Genomic DNA, 10,583 nt, shown 5'->3' with positions numbered 1-10,583 from the left:
GGTCTTGATTACCATTAGAGCTATGGATAGGGATTCATTAATTCAAAGTAAAAAACAACTGAATCCTTTGTCAGCAGAGTGGCTTCTTTTATAAGGGAAATACTCACTGGTGCAGAACCTTAATTTTTGACACTGCTAACAAACTCTGGCTATCTAAATTTATTTGAGCATAAGCTTTTGTGGGCTAAAACCCACTTCATCAGATGCATGCAGTGGAAAATACAGAAGGAAGTTATAAATATATACACACAGAGAACATTGTGTGTGTGTGTGTGTGTATATATATATATATTATATATATATCTTCCTACTGTAGAAAATACAGTAAGAAGATATATATATATATATCTATATATACACACACACAGAGAACATAGAAGATACAGTAGGAAGATATATATATACACAGAGAACGTTTTCTGTGTGTATATATATATCTTCCTACTGTATTTTCCACTGCATGCATCCGATGAAGTGGGTTTTACCCCACAAAACTGCTTTTTGCGGATACAGACTAACACGGCTGCTACTCTGAAACTCTGGCTATGTGGACCAGCTTTCTCCTTTTACAAATGTCAGTTAGAAAATGTAGAAGTCTGAAGAGGAAACAAAAGTTAAATGAAACCATTTCAAATTACAGTAATGTGACACTTTATTTCATTTTTCTCCTTGCATATCAGCACTACACGATTGCTATCACTAGAAATAGACATTACTCTCATACTGTACCTATGTTAAATGTTGATCTAAAGCTTGCAGTATCTTGGAGATCTGGCTCAGGCGTTACTGCATGGATTTTATTTAAATAGATAAGTGTGAAAATAAGACGAATACAGGTAAACAGGAAAATTAAATTACAAATTGAATTCATACAAATCTCTTATTTTATGAACTAAATCCGGTTATTAGCGCAAAACCTTTAAAATGTTTTAAAATACTTATGTAACATTATTTACAAATTATATAAATAAATCCCAGATTACTTTAAAGGTAACCAATACAACAACAAAAAAGTCACCTTTTTGTACGGTGTGTACTAAAAATGTTCTTGTTTATTGGTCATGTCCCAGTTGGCAGTATAAAATGTTTGTTCACTTACATTAAAATGGGTTCATAAAATGAAATAAGGAAGGTGTTTTCAAAAGAGAAAAAAATATACATAAGTGATTAATATTAATCCGGCTTCTCAATGTTCTTTTCTGCATGGTTTGCAGTAGTTATTAGAAGTCTCTTCTACAGTATTCATCTTGTGAACATGTCATCTCAAAATAGCAGAGACAAACACATTTAGCAAAAGAAAAAATTCAGTAAATTGCTTGCATTTCACAAAGACCATTTTATCAGAAGGGAAAGGACAGAGAACGGAATGTCAGTGGCCAGCCACAAGCCTTTACAACATTTACCTTAAAGACAGCATTTATATAACTAATCACAGACTATACACATCCTGCACTGAACAGCAATCGAAAGGACTGAAAAAATATACATTTAGGAAAACAAGAGACTGATGGTTTTCTGATACCTTTGATCAAATTAATGCTTTTCTTCTTGTCTTTTTACGTAAAACCAGCATAAACACTTTCAACAACTACAACTACTTTTTCCTTTAACATAATATATGACAGACAGCTAGCACTGTACGTGATAAATGTACAATGAAAGCAGAGAAAACACTGAAATTCCTATGCGGACTCATGAAAATATAAAGCCATACAGATTCCAAAGTGCCATGAATACTGAATTCAAGTGATGGTTTATAGCATGTACTAAAGAAACTAAATGGAGCTTGCTCTACAGGTGACCGATTTCTTCAGCTAGATCTTCAGTCTCCCCTTTAGCCGCTTTGGTGAGAATTTCCATCCATTTTGTTTGCTGTTCTTCATCCTCTGCACTGAAATATATAGTTTGCTGGGATTGGCAAAGCTTAAAAACGTGTTTCACTTCAAACTTCTCACCAGAACTTGGTAAACTGACTGCGTATCCAGGCAGAGGTATAGCACGTGGAGCCTGCCCATCCTAAGACATGGGGGGGAAAGGCAAAAGTGAAACCCCAAGAGAACAGAACATTTGAAATAGAGGGGAAAAAAAGACAATGTACAGAATATAAAGGCTTCCTCTCACCAACATTTAAGAATGATCTGAGGGAACTCATTTTCCAATGGTTTCCAATTAAGATCTACCTGGAGCAACAGGTAGGGGGACACTTCAGCTCAAAACAGCAAGGAAATACCATCGGTCACAACCTACAGCTAGGGTGCCATACGGCAATTCACTACACAGTTGTATAAGTGTGTTAGAGTACGTCTGCACATCAAGGGGGCTGGGGGGTTGATTCTCAGCTCAGGGAGACATGCTTGCACCAGCTCTCATTGAGCTGGTGTACTGAAAACAGAATGCAGCTATGGAGGTGGAGGGGCCAGCCACCCCAAGTACACAGCTAGGGTCTTGGATGGAAAGTAGCCCCTCCCAGTGCTGTGGCTGTATTCTATTTTGTGTGCTTGCTCCCTGAGAGCTAGCATGGGCATGTCTCCTCCAGCGGGAATGACACCCTCACTCGAAGTGCAGGCACACCCTTATTGTAGCTAATTAGGTGACAAACCTTTTTTATATTGCGTTTTATAACAAATAATTATATGTATTATACACACACACACGTGTGCACACCGTATGTCACCCCAGGCCACGTTCTACGCTGACTTGCGTTGAGCTCAGTGCAATAGCTCAGGGTACAAGCTGACACAGAACTTGACCTGTACAGCAAAAATGGTTTTAAATCTAGATTTCTATTTTTTAAACGATTCCATCATTTTTATTTTCATTTAACAGACTCTCCCTGTTCAGGCAGGAACCGTGCCCCAGCAGTGGCATGGCTAGGGATTTCTGTAGCATTTCAACTATGACTACACCCCTTTGGAAACTTGGTATTTTCTGCCTTTAGTCCCTCTTCAAACATTATATTAGCTCAATCCATGCTTCCAACCAAGGATGACCAAATGCGATTCTCCTAGATCTCAACAAGATATCCCTATGGTTAGCTGGCGGTCATGTAAGCATAGCCGGCTTTTGCAAGCAATAAAGACTAACTGTAGCTCTCCTCTAGTTTGTGGGGGGATCCTAGAAGTACACAGAAGAATCCCAGATTTCATTCACCAGTCACTAGGGTTGAAAGCTTCATTCACACTCCCTTCACAGCCATCCACACCTGGGCTTTGGAGTCCAGAAAAATCAGACCCAGAGATCTTTGGATTTCTGAGAAGACCCTCAAGATGAGTTGGGAGATTTAAGGAATAGCACTGATGTTACCAGGGCTGCCATAAGCTCACTACCAGCCGTGTACTTGAGGATGAACCAACTCCTCTGCTGAGCCACAAGGGGAGGCACCTCAACAGCATGAGAGGGTTTAGCTAGAGACAGAGCAAGAATCTAGGCTCAACTGACCCTGAGCTCATTTGTGGCCTTTGTCCAGTGACATAGGCCAGGAGTTTCAAAGGTGGGCTCCTAAAGCCAGATGACTAAATCCACAGATGCTTAGCAGCCCCGGGGGCTCAATCTCCAGGAGTTCAGCAGGAGCTGCAGATATTCAGCACCTCTGAAAATCAGGACATTTTACTTAGCAGCCTAAATGTTACACACCAAAGTTGGGGCTTGAGCAATCTCTGTGCCATAGCGTCCACATCTGTGAAATGAGGAGAACGCTAGAGCACGTTATCCTGCCATAAGCATGTTTATAAGGGAATCCCAGCGCTGGAACCAAGGGATGATCATATGATTTGGGGTGATCTTAAAAGTTTAACAGGCATTTAAATTCCTGTAGCATCTCATGCAGTCAATGTATGTGAGCATACATAGTTATGGAGATGAACACAGAGTACAACTCATTTTATTAAATTAGCATGTGAAGCCTGATTTGCATACCAATAGTATTATACTAGTAAGATTTCCTTCAACTTGAGTTTGGTTTTGTAAAGCTGAAGTTAACCTCTTCATTGAACGTGCCGGCTCAATCCCCTAGGCCAGCCAAGAAGTGGAAGAACAAAGTGGCTTTGCAGCTTCCAGTTCTCAGATGGCTCAGCACTAGGCTGGTCTTCCAAAGCTGATTAGAACAGTGTGAATGCTACTGTAAACTGCACCAACAGGGGATCATCAGAGAATTGGGACACCCCAGCCATGGCTATAACTGGGGAGTGGCAACGAAAGAGCTGTCACAATGGCTCTACGCCACCTCAGAACTCATCTTCATAGTGAGTATCCTCCAATGGGCAGGTCCATCTGCATTAGGGTAGCATTGCACTGGGAGACAACTGTGAAATGGCAGTAAAAGACCGAAGTATCTGGTTCTGATTTTAGATACAGTGTTATTGTGAAATATCAATCCAGGGAAAATGTCTAGACACGGACACCTAAGCTGTACCTATACAACAATGCACCCGTTGCATTTGCATGCACAAACTGAGCATATACATTGAGGCGTATGGGCCTGGTTGAAGCAAGCAAATGCAAGATTTATGGGTGTAATATATGCACATTCATTTCCGCAGGAGTGAAGAAGTGCCAAACTCAAGCCCCAGGTCTGCTTCATTGATCTTGTAGTTAACATTTAAGAAAATAAGGATTAAATATTTATCATGATTAAACTGAAGGTCACTGACAGCACTTGAAAATTCTCTCTTTTGCAGTCTGGAAGTACAGTGTAAGAATAAATTGATGTTTGGGCTGTATCTGCTATTCCTGCACAATACTAACAGACACATTAACATTAACAGTGCATACATCTTTTTTTTTCTTAATTTGACCAGTTTGTTTCTTCTCAAAGTAGATTTGTTTTGTGTGTGTGTGTGTGTGTGTGTGTATTTTTGTATATAAACTTCTGTGTGGCCCAAGGTTGTGGACACTATTGAAACAAAAGGAAGGGAATTTGGGTTACCTTTGTGTAGCTGCAACACTAATCTATAAGTATCAGAGGGGTAGCCGTGTTAGTCTGAATCTGTAAAAAGCAACAGAGGGTCCTGTGGCACCTTTAAGACTAACAGAAGTATTGGGAGCATAAGCTTTCGTGGGTAAGAACCTCACTTCTTCAGATGCAAGTAATGGAAATCTCCAGAGGCAGGTATAAATCAGTATGGAGATAATGAGGTTAGTTCAATCAGGGAGGGTGAGGTGCTCTGCTAACAGTTGAGGTGTGAACACCAAGGGAGGAGAAACTGCTTCTGTAGTTGGATAGCCATTCACAGTCTTTGTTTAATCCTGATCTGATGGTGTCAAATTTGCAAATGAACTGGAGCTCAGCAGTTTCTCTTTGGAGTCTGATCCTGAAGTTTTTTTGCTGTAAGATGGCTACCTTTACACCTGATATTGTGTGGCCAGGGAGGTTGAAGTGTTCTCCTACAGGTGACATTTATGTAAGGAATGCTTTGGATTACATGGTAGCAATAAATTATGAAATCGAACTGCCCACATGCAAAAGAGAATTCTCTCTCAAGGCTTTACCCTAGCAAAATGATAGATAAAGCTGTGTTAAACTAAAATCAAACGGGTATTGAGCATTGTCACTAATCACACGCAGCATGCGCCCTTTTGGTGTTACTGTCTATCATCTGTAGGATTCTAATAATTTGAACATTAACAGTAGGTTTATTTGTTATTTTTAACATTATGGCATTGGTGATTACAACATGCAGGACTTGGGATTTCAAGCAAATAGCTCAAGTCCAGTTCCTAGTGGGGGTCTCTCAGTGAGTGAGCACCATTTCAGCTCCTCTGAATACACCTGCATAGCTCCCATTAATGCTAATAGGAGTTACATATAAATAGAGGGAAAATAAACCGTTGGTTGCAATAACGAACAATAATAGATATAAAGATTCCTAATGAGGTGTTTTCTCTATTGGGTCTCCCCCCCACACACACACTTTTGTAGAGTCTCAGAGCCTTGAAGAATTCCCTACTTTTCCCCCTACTAGTTCTCTATGCACCTAGGGACTGATCCCAAACCCACGGAAGTGAATGGAAAGACTCCCGTTGGCCTCAGAGGGTTCTGGATCAGATCCTTACTTAGGGACTTGCACTGTGGCAACCATGAACAAGGATTGGACGTAATTCTCTCTGGAGCTAGGTAATGGTGCTCCCAACATGACCAGAAAAGTCACTGATGAGCAGCAAAAGCTGTTTTCCCCGCTGAGGTCTCAAACAACTGCCCCAGCTGCTTCGATCTTATTTTCTAGGTGCAGTCAGTGTTTATTTTCATGCTGGATGAAAGAGTCATGGTAGGAATTTTTGAAAAAAGGTTTATTTCTAGCCCAGGACTGATGTAAACAGTCACACCAGTTCTCACTATCCTGGAATTATCCTCAGTATCCCAACTTCTTCAGCTGTCAGAGCTGAATCAAGCTCAGTGACACCTCAACCCTCTCCTTCCCATGTAGTTAAGTTAGAGTACCTCATACTTTGGGGTCAGTTCTGTTGACTACAGTCCAACAGAGCCTGCATGAGCAGCCCCAAGCTCATTCAGCGTCTATCTAGAAGCTTAGAAAGGAGACACACACACTCATAAAACTTGTTTTAGTTCTCTGAAGCTTGAAGTAGTGTCTTTGCTTAAAAGGCTCCCCCAAACTACCCTATGCCTCTTCGAAACCTTACACACTTCCACTCAGATAAAAATGGTTTGTATTACGTGGACTTCAATGCCAGAACAGATACACTTTGCCTGATATTCATGCACCAAACAAACGATGTGATATTCACCCCCATGCAGAGATCCCTACTTTGATAGCTTAAAAGTGGGACTTAAATGGTGCACAGGCCCAGCTTTGGCCTTCCACACAGGTGTGAATTACACCCTCATTGAACAAACAACAGAAGCAAAGGAGCAGTTTTCCTGAATCTCACATTATTCCGGACTAAAAATTTTGTTTTTATTTGTATCTGGATTTTCGTCTCAGATGTATAAGGTGGAGGCCACAAGATAAAAACACTCAGACACTAGAAAGGAGTTTACTTTGTGGATATCTGCCAAGAGTTCCAGACTGTCAGCACTTGGAATTATTCCTCCTTCCCCAAGAGTTATTTTTTCATTGTTTTAAATGATCCTGCAGCTTCCACACAGGCATATCTCGTATGCACTGACCATGGTTTCCCCTGGTCTCTGCTACAGGAGTTTTAATGCCAATGTAGGCAATGTCATCCCAGTAAGGCACCCGCCTCTTTAGATGCTGAAATGCCTCCTTGACGTACCTGGAACAAAATTATTTTCAATGGAGATTCTGCTCGTTCTCTTCACTAATGATAAACTCTACATTTAGAATCTCCATAAGAATAGTTTGCTGTCACAAATTCTAACCAGGATAAGTCTTGCTTTCCTAGATAGCCAAGGTTTCTCTCTGGAGGGCTATATATCTTATTCAGCAGCTAGGGCCCAGGGTCCTATATATCAGGAATTTGAGGGGGTGCCTCCTATAGTCCTAAATATTTAAAAGGCACTTACAAACTGTGAAGTCATTTAATTTGGGGGGCACCACTGCTAATCTCATGCCTTGTTATTTCCGTATACTATAAGCAGCAATACCACAAAGGAGATTTATGAGGTATGAGATGGGAGGGTTATACAAAATGGATTGATATCTAAAACACTAGTGATGCCCAGGAAAATAACATTTAAGAATGGAATCTATTAATCTGAATTGGAGAGCTTTTATTTATTTCTTATTATTATCAGAAAGTGTAAGTACATGGTATTATATGTCAATTGGAATTATACTGAACATTTGGATTATATGAGGGAATGCGGAATAGATTGCTCTGTAATTGTTTCCCTTCAGTTTGCCATACATGGTGGGAAGCACATGAAGGGGTGGGTGGGGGGGAATGCTATCTTGAAATAAGGGCTCATTTTCATTGTTATGGTTCCAGCCAGCAATTTGATTTCTGATAGTAAATCTACAGTTCTTGTTACTGAATGTGAGCTGGATTAACCTTGCTCTGTATGGGATTTGTTGGGAGGTGATTTATCCTATATTTGGAATAGTCAGAAGTACTAGCCTTTGGATTTAATGAATGTTTTATAAAGTCATCCAACTAATGCTTAGTGTCAAAGATACCCCCTTCCCCAGAATAGGCTCAAATTCAAGTGTGGCAGGGCAACGAGGAAAGAATATAATGCCTTTGATTGTGTAGAAATTCCCCCAGTCTCCAGGCATTGGTTTCACTTCCCCAACCAATGTATGTTGAAAAGTTTTGCATGTTACAGCTGTTTCTCTTCTGCTGTGCATCCAAGGGAACTGGTTTGTCTTATGTGAGTTATTAGTGCTGTGCTGAGACACTGGATTGTGTGATCAGAGTTAGAGAGAGAAATCCTCTTCCCAAGTCACATTGTGGGAGTGGAGCTGCTCTGCAGCAAATGCTGCAGCTTCCGGTTTGCAGTATGCCCTGGAAATGATGTACCCTGCCTCTGAGCAGAAAAGGTCAATAGATCTGCAGCTCTGCCCCCAAGCTCCTCTGTGCACTGGGGTACATGCAGATATGAAGACAACAGAGTTATGCAGCACACAGGGACTTTTTGTGGGAGGTCCCTGCATCCCACTCAATCTTGCAGAGGGGAAATACATTCATTCTGCTGCGGTCAGGGCACCCTACACCTGCAAAGGGAAGGGGACAATACCTGTCTCAAATAGGGGATTTAATTCATATTGAACCCTATAACATATGATGTGCCCTGAGGGTGAAATTCACTCTGTGGAGAGAAATTCATCACATAAGGCCTATGTTCCACTTAAACTGAGTTTAAATGGGACTCAAGTGATACACAGGAATCATGCTGGTCCTCTGCACTGGATGAATTTCACCTCAATTGTCTCATTTTTATGGAAAACAATATTTTCTACACTATTTTAAAAACAACTTCTACCCGAAACAGACTCCAGGTGAGATCTAAAGATTAGGTTTTGCTGTATTCATTTAAGTCTCATGTCCAAGGTGATTTCTTTTTTCAAACTGACAATTTCAGCCATGCAGGCCCTAGTGCTAGAATGGAAATATGGCAACTGGCTGCCTGTAAAATGGTTTGGAAGGCTACCTTGTTCCATAGTATGAGTTCCAGCTGAAGCAAAGCCGATATCATATACACATATCCTTCAATTCAAGTTTCCAGCTTCCTAAATATTACACATAAAAACACTACAAAAAGTGAGCTTAAAAATCTATTCTAATAGGACATGAATAGAATGCACGTCTTTGAGGGTGAGGTACACATATTTACACTTGTTACATGGAAGCTTTATTTTCCTATAGTTCTACAACACATGGATAACACAGTCACAATAACTAAGGAAAATAAAGCCCTCACAGTACATCACCCATAAAAGCTACGTTCTCATTTACTGTCTGATAAATTGGTGCCAATCAAAAGTAAATCCACTGACATCTCTGGAGTTGCATGGTGGTAACAAAGAGCTGAATTTGGCCCAAATTCTCCCCCCCAAACACAGATTAAAACAAGACCACTGGCACATAACAATAAATGAGATGTGGAGCTGTGGTACTACAGCTAAATCTGAAGGACCTCTACTTTCAGCCTGGTCATTCTACTTTTCCAACAGTAATGGAGGGTTTGATCTCATCATCTTACATTTAGTCTGAGTACCTTTTCAAACAAATTTTAAATTTTGTTTTAAAAACGTACATTGTATAAGCAAGCACCTAACTTACCACAGTGTATTCCCCCAATCATTTTCAAAGAAACAATTAAAAAAAAATAACATCAGCCCTAGAGCAGATGCTGTTAAGACATATGGCTTTCATTTCACAGAGTTCACTTCACCCACCCTTCAGAACATCTGAATTTGTGTAAATCCATCTCACTTTAACCCAGAACTGGAATAGCATTAATCAAAAAAGGATTAAAGCAACACTAACCTATCAGAACCACTTTGCTGTCCTACGTATTTTCTAGGTCCAGATAACAAGTCATTAACTCTTTGAGTGTTTATTTTGAAAATATGCCTTTCTGAAACCTTAGGAAAATAAATATTAACTGAAATAATTATCATTGATTTATCCTTCCTTTGTGCTATATTTTTTAGAAAGAGATATGAGGCTAGACATTTTGCTTAAAATCTCGTAAGCTCCATCTCCAGATAAGATGGAAATTTGAAATCTCGGAGGCTTTGTGCTAAATTCAGACTGCCAAGTTAATTTCTGTTGTTGAAAGTAAGCCAAATCCTTTGTCCTATTTCTCAGACTGACATACTTAAACTTATGCTTCTAGCTGCGGATATCACTCAGCATTTAATGTCACTTTTACCTGACTTCCTCCGTGCAGATACAAGACAAGAGGTTCAGTCTTGGGGATGGTAACACACATTTTGCACCAAGTCTTCCCTTTGTCTAGGAACAGGAGGCGGCTGCTGAAAAGGCTGTTTTCAGCAGCCAAAAAGTTTGATTTCTGTAAAAAGAAAGTAGGAGCTGCTTAGATGATGCTTATGTGGTCAGGATACTTACAATTATACACTAAGTACAATATTTAGTCATACACAGCCAAGTGATTCAGAAGGGCAAATGCTGAGTAGTTCATACCTGTACAAGAGTTTAAT

At 40.1% G+C, this 10,583-nt stretch overlaps 1 protein-coding gene across 2 annotated transcripts in view; it reads right to left on the bottom strand.

The window, feature by feature from the left end:
* Window positions 1-492: 492 nt before the first annotated feature.
* The window catches only part of FGD3 (FYVE, RhoGEF and PH domain containing 3), a 192,018-nt gene continuing 181,927 nt past the window's right edge, over window positions 493-10,583 (bottom strand). For both annotated transcript variants that reach the window (XM_034776446.1, XM_034776448.1), the window contains exons 18-19: window positions 10,295-10,435; window positions 493-2,016 (exon numbers count right to left, since the gene is read on the bottom strand). In XM_034776446.1, coding sequence (XP_034632337.1) covers window positions 1,792-2,016; window positions 10,295-10,435 — 366 coding nt within the window. In that variant the 3' untranslated portion in view covers window positions 493-1,791. The remainder of the gene's footprint in view (window positions 2,017-10,294; window positions 10,436-10,583) is intronic.

The sequence above is a fragment of the Trachemys scripta genome, chromosome 7, assembly GCF_013100865.1.
Source record: "Trachemys scripta elegans isolate TJP31775 chromosome 7, CAS_Tse_1.0, whole genome shotgun sequence".
Taxonomy (NCBI): Eukaryota; Metazoa; Chordata; order Testudines; family Emydidae; genus Trachemys; species Trachemys scripta.
Note: the sequence above shows the minus strand (reverse complement) of the source record. Positions and strands in the feature narration are given on the sequence as shown.